Genomic DNA, 21,510 nt, shown 5'->3' on the forward strand with positions numbered 1-21,510 from the left:
AGGCTTAACCAACAAAAACAATTAAGAAGAGATAAAAATTAAGATTTTGTGGTTGTAAAAGTTGTCACAGAATTCACCTGAAAGAAGGCAGAGATATGGTTAAAAGTGCCCAGGCAGAACCTTTTATTGCATCCAGCATGAACAGGAAGAGCAGGGGTGTCCAGCCAAGCTCCAGGTCTGGAAAAGACCACTTTAGCAGCACGTTATGACAGATTTGGACCAAAGCAGGAGGACACTTCTGCTGAAAATGTTCAAGATATTAAAATATATATATATGTTTAAACCAAACTTGAGAGAATATTTGTTACTTCTCTAAAATATTCCTTCCTGCTACAACTCATAATCTCATGCAGCCTCAACAATCTCTCATTGCACAGTTCCTGTGAAATGAAGATACGAGCAGATCATTAGCACAGCTACTGCTGCTATCTGAGTAAATACATCTTGGCACCAAGTTCATCGTTAAGAAACAGATGTCTTATTTTCTCAGTGTTTTATTTTCTCACAGAAAAGAAGTACTGGTATCACTAACAAATATGTAATAGTAGAACCACAGAAGTGGTGGCTGGGAGGGACCTCTGGAGGTCATTTAGTCCAACCTCCCGTACAAAGCCAAACTATCACCATTGCTGGACCAGGTCAGCTGTGCCTTGGTCTAGCTGAGTCTTGAAAACATTCAAGGACGATGATTCCACCACCTTTCTGGGTGACCTGTTTCAGTGTTGAACTACCCTCCTGGGCAAAGAAACTGTCTTGCCCTCATACATTTGTCTAGTCCTCTTGTCCTAATATCTTGTCCTCATACACATCTTTGCCTTTATACCTGAATTCAATGGGCCTGAGGAGTTTTAAGGGGCATTTACACCGCACGAGTGTGGACTTAATGATTAAACCATGATCTTAGCTACTTATGGCATACAGAGGTTTGTAGTGGGACAGTGAGACACCGAAAACAGAAATGATCATCCTGTAAGGTGACAACATATAACAGAAACAGGACCTATGATTTCAGTGTCCGAGTCACTAACTGCAGACAAGTAAACTGCATTAATACCAATCAATACAGACAGAAAACCCTTGAGGACTATTTGTTAAATATTTGGTAGTTACATAATGTCTTTTGCATTAAGTTTATAAATATTAACTGAGATCCCAAAGGATTGGGTAGATATTACTGTTCTTACTCAGTAGATAGGGAAGCAGAGGCAAAAAGGTTAAATGACTTGCGTGACCTGGGGCAGTGAATGGGCAGCAATAACTAACTAGACCATGGTCTTTTTCAGTGGGGTGGTCCTGGCACCTTTTATTTGGGCTCAGCAATGCGATATTCAGCCCAGAAACTGGTTCGATGTTCCTTAACATTTTCATGAAATTCAATTTCAGCTTGGCTTCCAGTTGATTCCCAGAAGAATTGTTGTTTCCCATGAAACACCATCATCTTCATGGTGCTTACATCACGGATCTGAATAAAGAAAGACCAAATCATTATTTCATAGCACCCTACAAGTCAAGCACCCACCAAATATTAGGGTCTGGCCAATCGGTCACGCAGGGAAAAAGCTACCCTAAACAAAGGTTAGAGGAAACACAGGAGACATCAATGGTACTCATTCACATTTACATTTATATAAGAGATCAGAGTCTAACTCCCTAGGATTTATGATATACTTTGAACTTTCCATCTGGATGGAAATCTCTCATGATGAGAGATCCTTACGCTCTTTAGGCTTCTGACTCACCAGGATGTAATTAGACTGTGTTTGGTTGCTGTCATTGCCCAGGTCAATATACAGGGCGCGGATGGCTATGCGATGCTGAGGAGCCACATCGATGAAGGTCCGACACACTACTTCTTGCCTTTGATCAGGCAATTGCACAGGATACACTATTTCACCTTGGGGACCAAACAGCTGCTTGTCACAGTCTGAGAGGAGGAAGGGGAGCAGGAGAGATGATTTAGAAAGTGTCTAGTGCCTCCAAGAAAAAAACGTTTTAAATTAAACACAGGCAGAAAAATTTCTCTAAGACTTTTCATCTGTGGACCTCCAAGCACCAGCAAACTCTGCAAAGGGGGTTGCCTTTAAAATGGAGGGGTAGTCCACAAATAATATTCATTCCAGCACTCTTCAAAAAGGGGCTTATGAGCCCCTAGAGATGGAGCAATGTTTCCATATATTCCCATGGACAGCCATGACCTGTGGAACTCTAAGGGTCTTGTCATGGGTTCCTCAATCTAAAGCAATAGTGAAGATTTCAGTAAGGTACCTTGGTAATATTTTTTAGTTGCCGCTCTGCTGCCGTACTGAAGAATGACCCCGTTCCCTGGCATCAAAACACGCTGTTTCACAACCAGTGTATTCGTTCTGGAATTTATCAGTGACAAAGGGAGCTTCCTGCAGCCCTTCCACCACATTATTCGCCCAGAAAACTGCAGTAGCTCACCTGGAATGGATAAGCACAGGGATTAGAATTGCTTTTACTTTAAGTTGAATAACTTAGTCTGAAGTCTTAAATAACTTAGGTCAGAACTTAGTCTGACTTTCTATTTCACACAGGTCAAGAATCCAGTAATCTCTGCATCTTGTCCCTATCTTATCAAAATCTGTCATGAAAACAGTCCAGTTAACTAATCTAACTGTACTGATTCCAGCAAGAGGGTGTATTATAGACAGAGCTTATAACAGGCTGTAGTGGGCAGCTCCTTTAACCCCATAAACTCCTTTAATCCCATATCTCTCAACAAAATAAGGAAGAAATCATTGTGTAGGGGAAGAAAAAGCAACATCTTAGTTTAGTCTCATCAGGGAAAGGCTTGGTGGGACAGAAGAAACTTGTAACAGAGATTGGCACACACAGGCTCCAAGGCAGCAAGATGCATTCAGGGCAGCACATGGGGGAGGAGGTGCAGATCTCCCAAAGGGAAAGTCCCCGGCACCTGCACTGCAGTTGAGGGAGCTCTCCAGAACGCTGACTGTTATCTCCTCCCCGAGAGGGCGTCCAATGGTCACAGCGCAGTCACTGCTCTCTGCACCCATCATGTTGATGACCCCGGTGGCATTAAGAAAGAGCCTCCCACAGACACCTGTGCAACAGAGACAGACAAGTAACACATCCAGAGGGAACTGCAGCTGCTGAAAGGCAGCCCCTGTTCCCCTCGTGGCGCAATGAACAGCGTGCCCACCTTCTGGATAAAGCACTGGAAAGGTCAGCTTCTGTCCCAAAGAGTCTCAAGGCAGAAGAGCTTTGGAAAACCCAGGGAAGAGAACCATTGTTCCTTCCTAGTACGGATTGCTCATGACATGCTGGAAGGAACAGAGAGGTCCTCCAGGAACCTCCCCTCGCTGGGGGGCCTGCTGTCCCTCCCGAGGACCAGACAAGTGCAGGAGCACTCCCTCCCATAAACCTGTCCCTGTATGGCAGTAGGGTCACTGCAACACAGCCGCATGCAGTGACCACCTAACTCTACTGTTTGGTAGCATCCTTCTCACCTCCACCCGTCTCCTCTGTCGGTTCCTGAGGAAGAGTTGGCACAGCAGATGGAGGAAGATCCAGGCCCTTATATCTTGCCCATTTGGCAGTTACGGCTGTCGCCGGATGCGTGGCTGGTGTCACTGCATGGAACTCTGCTCCACGGGACCTGGCCGCCACTGCCTGCTCAGGGCAGGGCCCTGCGGAGCAGCCACGTAGCACAATGGACTTGGGGAAGTGCCTGCAGAAGATGGGGTTCACGTGCTTACGGGTTAGCGTGTTGAGGCAGAAATCCTGACGTGTCTGAACACCATTCCCACATGAAGTTGAGCACTGCAGAGGAAGAAACCCACAAGCCTTTTTACATATGTTTCAGTTGGTATGCAGAAATAAGTACGTTTATTGGCTCAGGCATGATCCAGAGGGTCTGATCTTCTGTTCACTGATGCTGTTTTGTCACTTTGCTTCTCAGCGGTCTAGTTTCATCAGCTATAATATGGAAATAACAAAGCTGGCCCACCTTCCCCGGGGACCCTCCAAACGTATCAGCACGCAGGATTACAGTATGTTTAAACTGGAGGACCAGTTTCCCAAAAATCCCAAAAGATCTTCTCTTCAGAAGAAAACATGGCAAAGACTATTTTTAAACTGCAGCCAAAGCCTGAGCTGAGAAATGTGGGAAGCAGCACAGACCTACAGCTGCTAAACACAGGACAGTGTAAGGGATGGAAATATACCCTAGAAACAGTTTGGCATTTCTGTGGGAAACGAATATAGAAGACAGAAGTGGTATTTCTCCTCTGTATCGTTTATGAAAGCAAATGGCTATAAAACCGCTGCCCTGGACCCCAAGTACTGCACCTGAACAAGAGCCAATACCTCCGTCCATTCGCTGAAGCCCCATTCATAAGAGCACATTCGGATGACACAGGGGATGCTGGTAAGGGGCTTCTCTACCACAGGACATAAGTGGTCCTCCAACAACATCTCTTGGCCTTGGTGGATCTGAACACAGGTGACCAGCTGAACAGCTAAGCCAAGCCCACAGGTGGAGGAACAGGGGCCAGCTGGGGCTACCTTCCATCTGACAGAGGACAAGAAGGAGAAAAAATGAGTAAGGGATGATTCCCTACCCTCTACTGCCTCTCACTGTAGAGAATGCACTGCAGCTCCCTCATCCATCCCTCCTTCCCCGTCCTCAGCAGTTTCCTTCCCCCTTCCACTTCACACACTTTGCTGCCCATGGTACTTGCAGGGCAGCCTCTGAGACAAGGTTAGGCAGTCTGGAGCAGGTCTGGAATTGGACCCAAGGGGAAGGCATTCACATTTTTCAGGAAGCCCAAAGACTCCAAATGTACGTTGAGTCTTACTATATGTCCATTACAGTTTCCCCCACAGTGAGACAAACAGGTTTAACAGCAACAAGAAGCTTATTTCCCTCCAAAATACACAGCATGCTGGAACAGTCAGATTAGAAACTGATCCAGGGTTACTTCATCCTGGGAGCACATCCTGTACCATGTAAAAGGAGTTCAGATGCCAGCAGCTTTCCAGCCCCACAGCAAACAGGGCAGGCTCTGCCCCATTTCTCAACCCTGAGCCATGCAAATACTTCCGCTCTTAAGTTACCTGGACAGGTATTCACTTTCCATGAGGGGACAAAACTTGAGCTTCTGTCTGAAGGGAGTGCTAACACCCAGTCCCCTGCCCAGCCCATTTCCTAGATCACATCATACGTATTTACAGACAACCACTCTTCCTCAGTGCATGCTATTGTGGCCAGCGTGACCATTTTGACCTTGGAGGGCATGGCTCCAAATTACACGGCTCCTGTTCCTCTGGGCGAGGCAAACCATCGCACTGGGTATCTGCTACAATCTCTTCTGCCTTCTCCCCGGTCTCCCTTGCACAGTAGAGGACCTTGTGCATCACACCTCCTCCACAGCTTACACTGCACGAGCCCATTTTGTAATGCCACCTGGAAATAATGCATCCATCAGTGAGTGCCTCCAGCTGTCATCCCTGTCTTCCCTGGATTTTAAATCCAACAAGTCTATGGAAGTACACCTAGAGTTTTGTTAATACATGCATACGTACTGGCTGATGTTTGAGAGATCACTCAGTCACCCCGGTAACTGCAGTCTGCAGTGCCCATAAATCCTAATAAACACACAACTGATTGTCTTTTAGTTCTCGCAACAGCTATCCCAGATTCTTGGAGTATTTGATTCTAGATGCTTTCCTTGATGCCACACAGAAACAATACAGCTGGCAAACATGTCACCACCTTTTACAGTTATGGATTTGTTCCTACTTTCCCAGAGTAATATAGGATCAAGAGGTTTTGAGGTTTTCTCTGGACTCAAACTCAAAAGACTTCACTCAGTTCTGCCTGAGAATATACTGGTTCAAGAAAGACTATCACTTAGTTTGCTGAGTATGGACCAGTGCTACAGTTTTTGCAGCTGGCTGGCCAGAACGCACACTTGCTTTCAGAGCAGGGGAGAGGAAGATAACATCCCCTTGTCTCACACAGTGAAGACTAATAGAATTAACTTCTCCACAGGTCATAGGGCAGGGTTTGTCTCTGCACTTCAAAACTGGAGAGGGAAAGAACAGAGAGAAGATCTGCCCTGGGACCACTGAACAATTTTTCTGTGGGACAGCAGCTGGATCCTTACGTTGCTGTGTTTCTGGAGAGCTAGAGAGAAAGGAAAGACTTCTCGTTGGCTCGTTCTTTCCTGGTAATTGCTTTACCTCGGTGGGCAGGGATTGAGATTGCAAACTTCCATCCTGCTCTCAGGCTTTGGCACTGGGTGACAATTTTCTTCCTGGGTTTCTTCTTTGGTGTCAAAAGCCACACATACGTATTTTAGCTGAGTTTTACCTAAAAAAGGGAAGTGATCTTACTGTATGGCATGCACGCAGGAGTTGAAAATAAGTCCATGGTGACAAAAGTAGTGTCAGCTTCATTTGCATGTACAAGACAAGCAAACTCTGCCCAACCCCCAGCACACTCATTCCACCTGACTCTGGAACACATCAGTGGACAGCTAGTCCCTGACCTATTCCCTGTCTTGAGCCAGGCACCCTTGTCTCTTCCAGACTCAATAAATTTGTGACCACAGCTACACACGCACCTTGATCTATAGAGGGGAAAGGCCAGGTTCTTGAGGTTCCTAGGCTCTGAGCTCACACCTACAGCCAAGTTACATTTCCCTGCAGCATTGAAAGACCTCACCTTTACCACAGGAGACAGAACACTCTCCAGCCAGAGGGCTCCAGACATACACAGGCTGATTTTCCAGTTGGATATGTCCAAATGACTCCGCAGTCTGCAGCAAGTGTGTGTCTTCCTCCTCAGAACAGAGCAACAAGAACCAGACACACAATGGCACCTGTTTCTCACACTGGTCCTAATCTACTCAAGCCAGGGGGATGTCTCCAGAACAAGCCTATGACATATCCTCTGTCACTGAAGAAGGAGGCACCTTTAAGCACTTTCTCCATTTTTGCAGGACATATTAGTATCAGGAACAGCTAAAGACATCTAACAGCGAAGATCTCTCCTAACTCACGCTGCTTGAGACTGAAAAGAGACACCTGAGACTGAAGAGATGCCTAAAGCACCCCCCTGCCCATCTATGAATGTAAACCATGGGAGTGGCTCCCCAGTGCAGATCTGGGCTAGTGATCTAGGGTTGAAAAGCTCTCTTCCCTGTTAATAATCCTTTCTACCATGTCAGAACCTCTTTGCTTGACAGTGAGGTATTTACTAGTGGAACAGAGGATATTTCTTTTTCTGGTTTTGTTGGACTCTGAGGGGAAGAACAAAGAAGGAACACAGTCAACAGCTGACCAACAAACCAAACCACCACTAAAAACTGACAAATCCTGCAGCATAAATTAAGAGAAACAGAGTTTTCTAAACTGACAGTATGAGTGTTTAACTGGACAGACATCGACTGTGTAAAACACCCTCCCAGATTCCAGCAATAAGATGGTTCTTTCTAACACGTAGCCTTCTGTGGATCACAACTGCAAAGTTCCCAGCGAGACTCCTGAAACAATCCAAGCCAATAAACTCACTTTGTCCCAGCCTAAAGGGCAGACATTAACCACACACGGCACAATGGAGAGGGGTTTTTCTTCTGCTGCACACAAGCTGTCATCCACAACAGTCTCCAATCCATCACGAGACTGAACACAGGTCAGATTCTGCTGGGCAACTCCAGTTCCACAGACAGCAGAGCATTCATCTATTTCAGATTTCTTCCACCTAAATAGGAAGTAACTGCATCAGCCAATTTTTCACCTGAACCATGGAGGTTTATTACTCATGCCACTGACTGCAAAATGGGATATAGAAAGTATTCAGCCTCTCTATTTCAGAACCTAACCTGGATGTGATTGAGAGGACCACTGCTGGAAATTTAAGTCCTTGCACTGACACCTCTCTAGCACTGAGAGCACCTAAGTTAAAGAACTAAAGTTCACAGTGTAATCTCTTTTTATTAAATACTAAAATGTCCATGAGATCAGTGTCTGGACAGGCTTGGTTCTCAGTTCTCTTTCCAGCCTAATTAACACAACGACCTCCTCTAGAATAAGATCACATCTCTGTTGGCACAATCTTGGAAAAAATGTGAGCAAACATTTCCTCCTGGCCATGCCTCCAAAGTATGTGAGCTTTATTTTCTTTTAGCAGACTATAAAGAATTGGAAGAACTGTCTCCCATTCATTCAGCTGATGTTTGAATTAACTCATGGGACCAGGTAAGACAGAGCCTGGTTTGGGATCAGTTACGCCATTGTAGTTATGAAGAAACCAGGCCACATGCCTCCTTTTTTTTCATCCTGCACAATGCAAGTCATATCGCAGAAACTGGATTAGCTGGCAGAGAAAGAGCAAGAGTTACTGCTTTCCAGAGTGAAATGAGATTTCAGCTTAGCCACTGAGGAACACCAACCTGTACAGACATGGTCCCATGGTACAGGGCTCCTGCTCTGAAAGGGGCTGCGGGAGGCCCAGACACTGCTGATCCTCTGTTGTTTCATTCTTTGTCTGGTCGAAGCACACGTGATCCACCAGGCGAGTCCCTGGGAATGGAAGTGCAATCAAAGGGAAAGGAAGGGATGTTCTAAACCAAGTAAACAGTTTGCTTCTATTATTCCAGGAAGATGTTGTAATTTCCCTTTAACCTAATTATCCACATAGGAAAAATGGTATATTTGGGAATGCAGACTTTCTACAAACATACAAAAGCCGTATTTCTAATGTAGCTTTCCTCAAGAGTTTTAAGGTGACTCTCCAAGATGAACATCCCAAAAGAGGAGAAATTCGATGGATAATCCACTTTCAAAATGGAAAGATTGCTCTAAATTGGTCATTTGTAAGAACAGCAAGGACATCTATCATAATTTGTTCAAAAGCACTTCTATCGGACTCAGTGTTTCACTGATGAGGAACAGGTTGCTGACAATAAGTCATAGTAGCCAGCCATTTTCAATTGACTTTCTGTTGAAATAATCATAATCACATGGTCTTTGTACTTTGCATCTTGTACTAATATCATCACACAGCCCTTGTACCCAGTCAACACCATGCCAATGTTCACAAAGTGATCACTGATCACTTATGTTGATAATTCAGCTGATTTGCTAATTTAATTCAACAGCTGTACTGCTCTTTTTCTTGATCCAGCTTAATATTAGCAACTGTAGCTCACTTTTAGCAATTTGCTTTTAAATTCAGCTCAGTTGTTCAACAACTTCTAACCAAGTATCTGTCACTGATAGATCACATTTCTTTCAGTGAACACCAGAAGACCCCAAGAGCTGAAGATCTGGGTGACTACTGGCCAGCCAAACTAAAAGTTTGTCCAGATCTCTGTAAGAATTCAAGACTGAGTACCCTTCCTCACCTTCCCCACAGGTCACTGAGCATTGCCCCTTCTGAGGAATCCACACATATGTCAGATTCTCTTTCGGCACAAAGTAGCTGAAAGTGATGTACGGGTTGGTGGCACTGCCGTATTCTTTTGCATACCTTCTATAGACCTGGTGAAGGAAAAGGATGTGGTCAATACACAGATCAACTCAGACTTTCACCTAAGGACAGAGCTAAGAAGGGAAGTTAGTCCCCCTCTTCCATTCAGTCCTGAGCCTCAAAGCTATGATTCAGATGTAGTGAGAATACTCAGCCTGTGAATTCTGTGTACAGGGCACTGAACAAAGATTGAGCCAAGCAAGAGATTTAACTCAGTACACCTTTTCCCCACCCAACCATCACCCAGGCCTGCAGAAAGGTTGTAGGTAGCATACCCTCAACCTTTCCCAAGAAGAGGAAGATCATCACTCTTAGTGAACACCATCTCCAGTGGCCTTGGACATGAAGCCTTCTACACCTGGATTCTGCTCTGCAACAGAGCCACATGAATACAGTCTTACCAGTTCTGACTGACCCCTTTCTATGTTAATTTACCTGTATCTCAATTTCCTCTTGGGTTGGCCCATCCACATGGACTTCCTCCAGGCTTGGCAAGTTGTCCTTTGTGAGAAACACCTTATATTTGATCTGGCTGTCCTCCAGAACAGATGGATAGGTGACATTCAATGAGATTTTTCCCTTTCCAGCAACCACATACTCACCTTTAACTTTCACAGCTAAAAGAGCAAAAATAGCAGTAAGGTAAAGAGATATGGTGTGCTCACAGAATCTCCTAGTGCTGGCAGCTCCAGACTGCCCATTCACTAGAAACTGGTTGATCTATACTAGATATCCCAAAGGGCATGGCTTCTACCAGTCCCCACTGGAGAGCATCCCACAAACAAACAGCTTATCAAGAACTTTCCTCCCAAGTACCATTTTTCTTGTTTTTAGTGCATGTTTGAGCACTGCCTGTAGCCCCTCCTCTCCTTTCCATTTAACTCACCCAAATGTGTGAAGAGCGGTCTCCAATTGATAACACGGACGAAGGTAGTGTTATAAGGCAGGGACAGAAATGTAACGTACTCTGGAAGGGTGGAAAGAAAGAAGATATGGTCACCTTCTCTTGCTGGGCCTCTTTAAAAAAGGTAGGGGATTACAAATCAATCCCACTTCACCTTATCAACATACCATCCATCAGAGGACAAGCTTTATGGACAGTAACAGAGCTTAATTGCAGGCAGGAATTATATTTAGCTTATTAAAAATGTAAGGATGCAACAGTGATGCCCAGCAGGCTAAATTCACCCTGACCTTAGCTCTGTCAGCTTGGCTTGATCAAAGTGAGGATGAATACAGCCAAAAAAAATTAACTGAATTCTGTGCCCTGTTCTCATGTTTCTTTTGTTTTCTCTATATCCCCTGCTAATAGCTATGTGTGATCACTGCAAGAGCCAGATTAGTTCCCAAATGCTGCAGCATCTTCTACAAACAGCATCATAATATCAAGCATGGGGCTGAGGACTACACACCTTTAGCTTTTCCTTCTGTGTAAGATCCACTCACTTTGGTGCATGTGGTATTATCACCCCCACAGACCTTACAAGAGTCCATTGTCTTCCTGGAGTCCATCTGACCATCACACCCGAATGCCTGAGCAAAGGGGAGAGTCTGTCAAGACTTGCCTATTCTGAGAAGAAAACAAGCACATCAAAGCAACACTGCCTGAATTCCTTAAACTGCCCTTTTCATTTGTAGTTCGAATTTAAGAAGACAACACAGACAAAGGTGCGTTTGTACCCAGATCTACCACTGAACAGCAGTGCACAAAGCTTGGGACTGGAAAGTCTTAACTGAGAGTACACAAATTTTCATTAATTGTATGATTATCTATTTTCCCAAAAGAAGCAGTCCAGAAAGATTTTTCCTGAGACCTAAACAAAGGTTATGCAAGCCCCCTCTTCTATGGACTCCTTCTGGAGGAGGGGGGGGGGGAGCCCAAGAGAACAGTAAACACGAATGGCAGTTTCTAAAGGAATCCTTAGTTCCCTAACCCCTGAATCCACACACAGCTCACATCCTTCAACCAGGCCTTCAATACCATGGAGCTCAGAAAAGAGATTCTATCCTCACTCCAATGGACAAGACTGCTTTACCCAAAGCTACACGAGGATCTCAGCAGACTGTGAAGTAAAACACATGCAACTTCTGAATTTATGCTAGAGGCGCTGATCCCAGGCTTTAGATATTGTTGTAACATACATATTTATTACCATTGCCAAAGAAACAGCAGAAGTTGGAATAGATAATGCCTGCACCCTCTGCTGTTCATTTGGTGGAAATGCATTGCAAAGCATTGTGAACACGAAGAATCAGAAAACCACAAAATTTAAAAAGTGTATTCTGGGAAGGTAAAGAAACAACAGACAAAAGACAATGAGATCAGCATTGAGCACTAAAATACAGACATCAGTGGGTAGTTAAATCCAAGTTCATCATGAAAGAATACCCTTCTCGTGTCAAAACCAGGAACGATTGTTATACTCCCATTTTGATAGTGGTTCCAACAAATCAACTTGTGGAGATACAATTCCCAGGTTTTACTCCTTATTTTGCCACTGACACAATACGTTCAAATCATGTAACCTCTCTCCAAAAGTCAGCATTTTCCATGGCTATTTATACTATGCAAGCAGAACAGCTAACAATGTCTCTTCAACCAAGGCATAAACCAATTGCTGCATGGATTAGGGATGAATAGCCTCATGTACTTACTGCATAATTAGCAGAGTATCTTATCTAGAGGGCATTGGCATTGGATGCACAGACAGAACACTAGATTAGCTGGACTACTTCCAGTAAGCTAAGAACAAAACTCTTTTGAGAAGAGCTTGCTCTGCTGCTTGGGACACAGTGTGTTTCTTCCCTTGCTCCTAATAAGTTGACTTCTTTAGTGCAGGTTACATGTCTGAGGTTCACCTGGATCCAACAGTCACTCACTTTGCAGCTTCCCATTACACAGAGATGGAAAGCCCCATGGCGTTCAGAGTTATCCTGCTCGCATCTGGTTCCATCTATGAAACTATCTTCACGGCTTACCATGAATTCTTTTCCAACTGCTCTGCACATGTGCTTGCATAGCAAGTCCCCTGGGGAGGCATGTAGGAGGAGACAGGAATTACTCATTCAGAAAGGCACAGGGCTGACCATCAAACAACAGGAAGAAGTAGAAAGGATCTGACAAAAAGAGCATGAAGGTTTCACCTGGAAACTAAAACCGGTGAAACGGCCTTTTGATTTTAAAGTACAGTCAGGGCCACAGAGCACTCTCCCACACTAAGACACCACAGTCTCAGTCCTTACCTTTGGCAAAGCCAACAGCAGAAGTCCAGGTATAAAAGGATGGCACTTCTACAGTGAGATCCAGTGGCTTTGAATTTGTTGCTGCACATTGTTCAGCCATAAAGTCCAGCTGGCTCATCGGACAGGCCTACATCCCAAGGAGAATTGTACGGGGAATGAAAAATTACTGAGCACAGAATCCCAACCAGCACTTCACCCACTAGCTAAAGGCAGCCAACTCTGGAGCAGAAAAGAATGGCTGGTAAGCAAAACCTGCAGAACTACTGAAAATAAAAAATATCACATCAAAGTGAAGCTGCATGATATGCAGAGAATTCTATTTGAAAGCTATTATCTTTGATATTTATACAAAATAAATGGAGATGGAAAAATAGGAACAATACAAAAACACCTCTCTAAAGCAAGCTAGCATTAAATGGAGTCACTATTCTCAGTGCCTGTCCTGCTATAGAGGCATATAGAAAACTCTTCATTACACATGAAAAATGCTGTTAAAGAACACTGTTGTCTTTAGACACAGTGGAACAAATACCTCTCCTGTTGTCACACAGGTGGACAAATCTTAGATCTCCTTCCCAGAGCAATCAGCTGTGAAAAGTATGGCCCCAAACAATACAGCTCTCAAAGGGTTAAACAGCATTAAGTCGAAAGCTCAGAAGATGCGATCAGCTCCACTACCTGGGTATTGCACATCTCTGCTTGGATGCCAGCTCCTCGGCACTCTTGCCCCCCAAAAGCAGGCCTGGAAGTAACAAGAAAAGAACTCTAGAGAGGCAGGTTCATCACAAGCAAAGAGCAACACTCCCTTGGCCTAAAGGCTTTGCAAACTCCACAGTTCCCCACCTCCTTACCTGGGGTTGTTGCAGAACCGCTGCCTGATCACAACTCCGCCTCCACAGCTGCGAGAGCAGGAGGAGAAGGGGCTCCAGCTGGACCACTGCCCATGCACTACGGCCATGGGGTTCAGTTCTTCCAGAGAGCTGCACCGTCCCTTGGAGCACCACTAAGACCAAGAATACACAAAATCGGCAACAGCACCACAGTGACCACAGCAGGGTCACTGCACAAATCCCCACCTCTTGGCAGACCAGACTGTAACAGGGAAGCCAAGATGAATGAGCCACTTTCTCATAGGAGGTTAGAAGAAAACAGTCCCATGCCTAATTATGGTCTAACATAGGCTTACGGTTAAAACAAAGAACTGATAAGTCATTTCAAGTAGAAAGCACAGCCTTGAAGGATGGCTCAGATTATCAGGCTATGGGACTGCAAAGCAACTCCAGAGATACAGACAAGGTGGAAACATCAAGATCAGCTGGTATCAGTTTGTGCCTTGAGTGTCTGGCCTTAATTCCATGGCTGAGGGACAGTGAGTCCCATGTACCCTCCAGCCACTGACCATGGCTTGCTACCTAATGAACTCCATAGCCCCCACACCCATTTCTGATCCTCAGAGCATCAGCAGCCTCCTTACCTTATTGATTCCACACTCAGTACCATCCAAGAGGGGAACAAGAAGCCGAGTGCAGGTGGATTTGTCTTCTGGTTGTACATGGCATGAGAGAACCTTACATATATCCTGATGTGGCAAGAAAAAGGGTATTCAGGAAGTCATTTAGGCTCATCAACCCAGTGCCCCAAAAGTTGCTCAGTTTAAATGGTGCCCCTCCCGGATGTCTGGTTTCCCCACAGCTACCCAACAATGCGGGCAAGTTCCTTAATTTCTCCAGCCATTGGGCAAGAGTTGTGAGCCTCGCAAAAGACTAGCACTGCCAGATGTAACACCAGAAGAGGATCAATTGAAGTAGTTGAAGTTTCATCCAGATTAGTGCTTCCTCATTAACAAGCATATCCAGGTGGCAGCTATTAGCCATACTACATTTCTCAGACTTGCAGAAGCGGAGGGAAGCCTAGAGGATCCAGCGAACAAGAGCTCCCCAAGAGAAGACCTAAGACTTGCCTGAATAGGTGTACCCAGAACTAGCACTGCCAGACCCCTGTTTGGGCAAAAGGTTCTGGGTACAATCACAGTTCAAATCTTAAAGGAGACTTGTGTGGACAAAGGAGGTAATGGAGGTGAGAAGGGAAGCATTTTAAAAGCCTTTTAAGGTTTGTTCTTTACCAAGAAGTCTGAGGCAGAAGAGCACCTTCAGTCCCTTTAGACTAACAGTGTCACCTCTGCCTGAATCCTGGCTCCAGAACATTTCCCTGCTGCCCCCAGAAATACAGACAGAAACTTTCTACCTACAACGTTGCTGTCAGCAAAGGTGCACGCTGTGGCGACATTCCCAAAGGCTATTTTACATTGTTCATCTGCTCCATAGTATAAGCCAGGCTTCCACCCAGGGATGCTGCCGTCCATGTCCGGCAGGTCATTTAAGCAGTTTGTTTGGCCTGTGCTGATAGAGACACAGGAAATATAACTTTCCCAGCTGTGGGCAATAAGGACAGTGACATGTTTGTAAACTTCTGCTGAGCTTCATTCTGGAAGTGGGCTGTTGCTTTCCCAGACAATACATGCTTACAGTGGGCTGCGATGGATTTAGCTGCAGCAGTTAAAAATGCCTGGAGATGCTCACAGTTCCCTTCTGTTGAAGTTATAACAGAAACCCTGTATAACATGCCTGTTCCTCACCCAGCCAGTTCACAGCCTACACTGCTTGTTTAAACCTAGATGCTCTGACATTTTAAATAAAATTTCCCAGCTGAGCTAGTGTCTGCGGAGTCAAACACAGCCCAGGCATGTTAGTCACTGACCAAAGTAATTTCCAGTTACTTGAAGCAAAGTCTGGGTTTAACCTCAACAAAAGACACAAGCGATATGAAATAAACAAACCTCAAGTAATCCAAGTTCCTTATTTTCCAAGAATCTATTTTATTCCTTGTTTTCCTCTTCTCTCTCCTGAGCTCCCAATGCATGGAAACATTCCCATACATGCACACAAGCACACAGAACTCAACCATTCACTTACCTGACAAAGGCCAGGAACTCTTCCTGGCTACACTGTGACCAGGAAAGGTCAATACTGTTGTGGTTTCCTGCTGAACCCATGATGTAACCGGTGCTACTGCAGCGATTCCCCTCACCATCGTGGGGGATTCCAAGACTGCAACAGAAGAAACATAGTGCCCTGAGGAGCAGAAGCCCAGAGACTCGGTTTCCAGCATCTCTCTTCTTGCAAAAAGAATGAACTTGCAGAAATGCAAGGAACCCTTTCCAAAAGTTTTGAATAATCTAGGGGAAGCCCCCTGTTAACACCAAGAGATACTTTTCTTTCTTCTGAACCCTTTAAATGGGGAAATGGGTTTTCTTGAATAAAACAGCAGGCATATTTTGCTGTTCTGGGGCTTTCCTCACTGACCTGTGCCCAATCTCATGGGCTATGGTGACTCCCAGGTCAAAGCCTGTGTCCTGGGTAATAACACAGCTCCAGAAGGAGGAACAGACTCCCCCTAAATGGGTCACTCCACGTAGCTCCTTGTTCCCATCAGGTAACTCCAGGTCAAACCTAAGGTTGGGGAGACAGACACAGAGGGAAGAGCAAAGAACCACTGCAATTAATAAAGTCAGGTCTAAACTTTCAACCAAATTTATTTGCACCTTCCCAATCTAACTCTGTCAACTACCTACATTTCTTTTGACACATGCATCTCCCTGGGACACAGTGGTAGCAGTAGGGTCACAAGTGCCTACTGTTCAAAGTCTATGGTGATTCCACATAAAAAAGCATAATGTCCCCAGACAAGCAGAAAGAATGTAATGACCTAACCCTGTTTGCAAAAGACAGGGAGGTATCATCATCTTTTTGAAGAAAGAGCACCAAAACAAAGCCATTACACACAAGAAAAGACTTCTTTCAACACATTTAGTGCAGACAATTTAGAGCAAGGAGCCTGAAAGTCAGACAAAACGCACGAGTCAGAGGAAACCTCTGCAGCATTAGAAATTCTCTAGAAACACCAACAGGTTATCACTTCCATCTGTCACTTGACTTTTGTGCCCACAAGCAGCTGCAGTGGGTTTGGTTGTGCTGCTCTGGAAGCACACTATGTCCACTGCAGTCTGGCTCACCACTGCTTGGGGAATATTCCAGTTCCTCCAGAAACTGAAGAAATGGCACCTCTGACTAACCACATTACACTAAGGGCAGGAGAATCAACCCCAAGCAGGAGAATCAACCTTTCTCCCTAGGCTCTTTGTTGCCAAACTGCTGGAAGACTCAGTATAAATCACTGTCTTTGCACTGGTAGCTGGACACCAACCACCTCATTTCTAGTCTCTTCCCAGGGCAGGGGAGCTTCAGTACCTGGTCACATACAGGACAATGTCAGCATGCTGGGGATCAGAGTCATTCTGGGGGTTGACTTTCTTGCTCCATTCACAAACACTGATCAGCGAGGAGGTGATATTTGTTGTGATGTTTACGTCCATCTAGAGTGAAAGTACACATCTGCACATTTCATACAGCTTTTACCAACCCTTCAAGTTGGTAACCCTTGGACAAGACTTGAACAGTCTTTTCTGTTTACCTCTGGTTCTCTCAAAACAATCATTTGCATCAGGTGAACCCTGAAATGAGCACCCAGTGAAGTATCTCTCAGCAGCTCTGCTCCCTGTTAAGTGATAAAAAAGATTCAATAAAGACGGTACCTACCTGCTCTCAAAAACAGGGATGCAATCATTTACACAGGTAAACACTCAGTAACCATAAGAGGCAACCAGAAAGTCACTGGAAAGTACAACATTAAAGCATGGGTATAAACGGGTTGTTTGAGAACAAACCACCCTATAAAAAAATCTGTCAACTGACGAGAAGTGTTACTAGATTTGTCAGGCTTTCTGAAGCAGAGATAAAAATCTGTATGGAAAACAGTTTCACGAGGTAGGAAAATGAATGCTAAATACTTTGTAGCTATTAATACACAAAGAAAATGCATAAACAAATTCTTAATGAGAGCAAAGGGGGAAGTTTAGAAAAAATCTGTAATAGAAATAAAATGCTGATGTAAAATATAAGATTAATTTGGTGGATTTGGTTCAGTGCCAGATCTGAAGTCAGCAGGGACTGGATCAAGACTCTGGTGATAAAACTCCCGCTACTGGATCTGACATTAGCTATATATCAATATTAGTAATGAAACAAACAGCTGCCTTTCCTACACGGGCTTCAAAGCTACAACCTCAAAGCTTCTAACGCCCACCTCTACTCATTCAGCTTCTTGTATAAGGGTAAGCTTGCCTGTGCAGTGCCAATGGAAGCACAGAGGAATGACCTGCATATAGGCAGAGCTCCATAACAGGAGCAGATAATCACAAACGTGTCTGTGAGTGCACTCACTGAAGTGAGTCTGCCAGACTCCCTTCCAGCCTGCGACACTGCGAGCTCTCAAACTGGGACAGCCACTCAAGCAGCAAGCTACTCACAATGTTCAGGTTAGCAAGAATGTATCGCTCCGTGTCCTCTTTGTGGTGCAAGTAAACATCAGGACCTGCTACAACCATCAGCTCCAGATGTTTGACAGTTCCCTCTGCCCTCTTCTGCAGGCGAGGAGGAGACTGCCCTGCAGAACAGTATAAAGGGACACAGGGAGTTTAAGATGCGGGATGACATAGAAGCTCCTACAGATCCACTCCCTTTTCCTGAAAGACTAGAATTATCCAACTATAAGACCACTCCTCCAGACACTTGCCCAGTTTTCCCATTTCTGTTGGTTTCTCTCACCTGACTGCATCCTTGATAACAAACTTTAGTGTGTGTAAAACACCCAACTGTCCTCAGCCAATATCAATATCCTTCTGTTTGTGTGCTAATCAGCTTTGTGTGAGTGACAAAGCCAGTCCTATCAAGTGAAGATAAAAAGATGGCCACTGCAGAAGTCATCAGCAGTGATGGAACAGCAGAGGGGTATGAGAACATAGTTCTGCCTTCTGTCCATTGACGGGTATTAATCTGCCTATAAACACTTAAATGGAAACACACTATTTACATCTCAGAGAGGTGATAAACATATATCAAGTATAATCATATAGTTGCAGGTATAAATCTTTCCCTGGAGCTCATCTATGCAACCCCATGACTAGAAGACAGCTTGTGAGGACAGAATAACAAGGGCTTCCTCCCTGAATGACCATATGCATTACCTCTTGCTGTACTTGCCCCTCTTCCAGCACTTCTGAAGATAATGTGGGGTCTGGAGAAGCCAAGGTCCTTCAGCAGGGCAATATCTTTGCTTCTGACAGGTCTGATATGAATCTTTTCCTCATCTGCAATGATGACCCCTTGCTAAAGGAGATGAAATTCCATCTCTGAGTTATTCCAAAGACATTAGCTATCAACGGAGAACTGTGTGCCATATCCTTCCTGTTTCTCCTTTTTAATGCTCAGATTTACCAAATGGGTGGTTCACATATGCAGGATTTAAAAACAGTTAAGGCATTTATTGTTTGGGGCATCAAGTTGCTAAACTACAAAGGCTGTAAAGGCTGTAAGAAAAGCTGACAAATTCAGTGCATACTCACCAGCCGCCCTTCACAGTAAGTGACTCTACACTTAGCCCCTGGAGGTTGCAGTGGATTTCCACCTGCAAAGCAGTTGCCTGAGAATCGCTTCAGTAAGCTAAAGGAAGAGTTCAGCATGTGATTGCTCACAAAGGAAGAGGACAGGAGGGCATGGTCCTCTAGGAACTCAAAGGCATAGAGTTGTCCCCAGGCCTCAATGGAGCAGTGTTGAATCCGACATGACGCCAGCCCAATCTGCTCTTCTTTACAAGGGCAAGTTGGTTGAGCGACAACAAACTCAGGTACTGAAAGAAATGAAAAAAGACCAGAAAAAGGGGAACAATTAAGGAGAATAATAATGATACATGAAAACTAATGTAACTGTCTCCACAGGAAAAATTATTCTCCAAATAATAGCTGTGGCCTTGTGGGCCACGATAGTCGTGTCAATAGTCAAAAAATGTCTGTGCTTTTATCGACTCCAAATGTCTGTGCTTTTATCGACTTCCAAACTGAGGATAATGCAGGTACAGATAGCAGCTCTGAAACTGGCTCCTGATTTATCTGCACTTTTGCTTCCTCCTTGAGGACAACAGCTCATTTAACAAAGGCTGAGACAGTTTTACTTCTGCAGATGCTAAGTGTTACTGAGTGTGAATTAGCATAATCCAAAGACACTGGGATAAGCACAAGGTGAACTCACAACTACACAACATCCTTGGTTGGAGAATTTGAAAGTTAACACGCGTCTCAATTCTGAACTACCACCAATCTAGCCCTGGAATACTAGTCTCTCCATGCGCTTATTTAAAAAATTTAACAAATACATTTAAAACCATTCTTAGTCTATAGTTTCCCACTCAGACGACCTGGATCTGTCAATTTTGTAGAAAAATGTCAATAAGGAGAATGAGGACTGTAACAGAAAAATGCAAAATGATTCATCATACCTCCTTTAGCAGATTTTAAATACTGACCCAGTTCTTCAACTCCTTACACACTGAAGCAAGGATTACCTGTATGAGTAAAGCACTCTGAAATGTTAAACACTTTTCAGATCACGGTTAGGAAATAAGTGTACTTCGTGTTCTCAAACGTACAGGTTTAGAAATAAACTGACAAATGCGCTCCAGAATCAAGAAAGAAGGAGCCTTGCATACCATCAGAAACTGAGCTGGTGCCAAAATAGGAGAAAACATCTTCTGGATCCAAAGCTCTGAGAAATTTCTGCAATAAGAAGAACATCTTTACATTTTTTTAAGAAAAACAAATGGACTAAAAACTAAAAATGGACAAAAAACTAAAATTTAACTTAACCTAACCTAGAAGGAATGTCAGCAAACAATTTCACAAGAATTGATGCCAAGTTCTAATGGTTTTATTTTGCACTAAGCCTATGCTACACAATGACCACCCAGGGGAAATAATAGGTTTATCTTCTTGATTAGTGTGGTTTGATACATTTTGGCTTAGAAAACATTGCGTTTTCCCTTTTTTCTTTCCTAGAAATAAAAAAGGCCTTCCTGGAAACTGTATTTTCCGGAGGTCATACTCACCTCTTGGAAAACCGGCGGCCAGCAAAATCCCAGCGGGAACATCATGAGCACTCGGATCATCAAGCTGATGATCATGCTGGAGGAACTGCAACCAACACCGCAGAGCAAGTGCTGTCCCAGGGACGATTGAAATGTTTAGCCCAAGGCATCACGTGGAACGGAAGGGAAGAACACAAAGTTTAAACAAACAGAGGAGCCGATCTTCTGCAGAGAGGGGCAGGGAAGGGGAACCGAGCTGCTGCGGGAGCTGTTACAGGAACAGCTGTAGGGGCAAAGAGAGTTTTTGCGCAATGTTTGCAACTTTATTACAGCCAAAGAGATCGGCAATAACAGGCGCTCGGGGCCAGTTTTAGCAGCCAGATAAACAAGGAGAGGAAAGGGGCTCCGAACTGTTGAACCTAAGAGGCTCCCACGCTTTCCCAGCGCTTCCGACCCTGCAAGAGCGACGCAGGCAAAGCCCGCGCCGACCCCCGGGGAGGACGGAGGCGCAGCTCCGCAGAGACGCCGTTCGCTGCCCGAGCCAGGGCAGGTTTCAGCCGCAGGCGCACGAGGATCCCTGCCCCGAGGCCCGGAGACGCGGAGCCCTCCTCGCCCCGCGGCCCGGGGCGGGCGCTGCGGACACCGAACCCGCTCCCGGGGCCCCGCGGCTTCCTCGCGCCCCGGCTCGAAACCCCGGCGCTGGTCCCAGACCAACG

At 44.9% G+C, this 21,510-nt stretch overlaps 1 protein-coding gene across 1 annotated transcript; it reads right to left on the reverse strand.

Moving 5' to 3' along the window:
• Positions 1-459: 459 nt before the first annotated feature.
• On the reverse strand, positions 460-21,486 carry ADAMTS13 (ADAM metallopeptidase with thrombospondin type 1 motif 13). The gene is made up of 30 exons (XM_067309016.1): positions 20,816-21,486; positions 20,420-20,486; positions 19,281-19,564; positions 18,903-19,044; positions 18,186-18,322; positions 17,291-17,374; positions 17,068-17,192; positions 16,123-16,269; positions 15,733-15,867; positions 15,009-15,159; positions 14,235-14,339; positions 13,612-13,763; positions 13,439-13,502; positions 12,761-12,887; positions 12,398-12,546; positions 10,930-11,050; positions 10,404-10,484; positions 9,953-10,134; positions 9,393-9,528; positions 8,439-8,568; positions 7,558-7,747; positions 6,710-6,827; positions 6,226-6,355; positions 5,267-5,446; positions 4,348-4,552; positions 3,489-3,801; positions 2,936-3,082; positions 2,266-2,442; positions 1,740-1,924; positions 460-1,462 (listed from the first exon to the last, which is right to left on the reverse strand). Exons 1-30 carry the CDS (start codon positions 20,888-20,890, stop codon positions 1,304-1,306), a joined length of 4,398 nt encoding a protein of 1,465 aa, XP_067165117.1. The 5' UTR covers positions 20,891-21,486; the 3' UTR covers positions 460-1,303.
• Between the last annotated feature and the right edge of the window lie 24 nt (positions 21,487-21,510).

This window comes from Apteryx mantelli, chromosome 21 (assembly GCF_036417845.1).
Source record: "Apteryx mantelli isolate bAptMan1 chromosome 21, bAptMan1.hap1, whole genome shotgun sequence".
NCBI classification, from domain to species: Eukaryota; Metazoa; Chordata; class Aves; order Apterygiformes; family Apterygidae; genus Apteryx; species Apteryx mantelli.

What these genes read in the sequence shown, in the direction of transcription:
- ADAMTS13 (XM_067309016.1), bottom strand. Translation starts at nt 20,890, where the DNA reads ATGATCATCAGCTTGATGATCCGAGTGCTCATGATGTTCCCGCTGGGA. An exon ending in CTTACTGTGAAGGGCGGCTG is followed by an intron (nt 19,045 to 19,280) that starts GTGAGTATGCAC and finishes CATCTCCTTTAG; the next exon opens with CAAGGGGTCATCATTGCAGA. An exon ending in GCCCTTTAGGCTGGGACAAA is followed by an intron (nt 6,828 to 7,557) that starts GTGAGTTTATTG and finishes CTCTGTTCTGAG; the next exon opens with GAGGAAGACACACACTTGCT.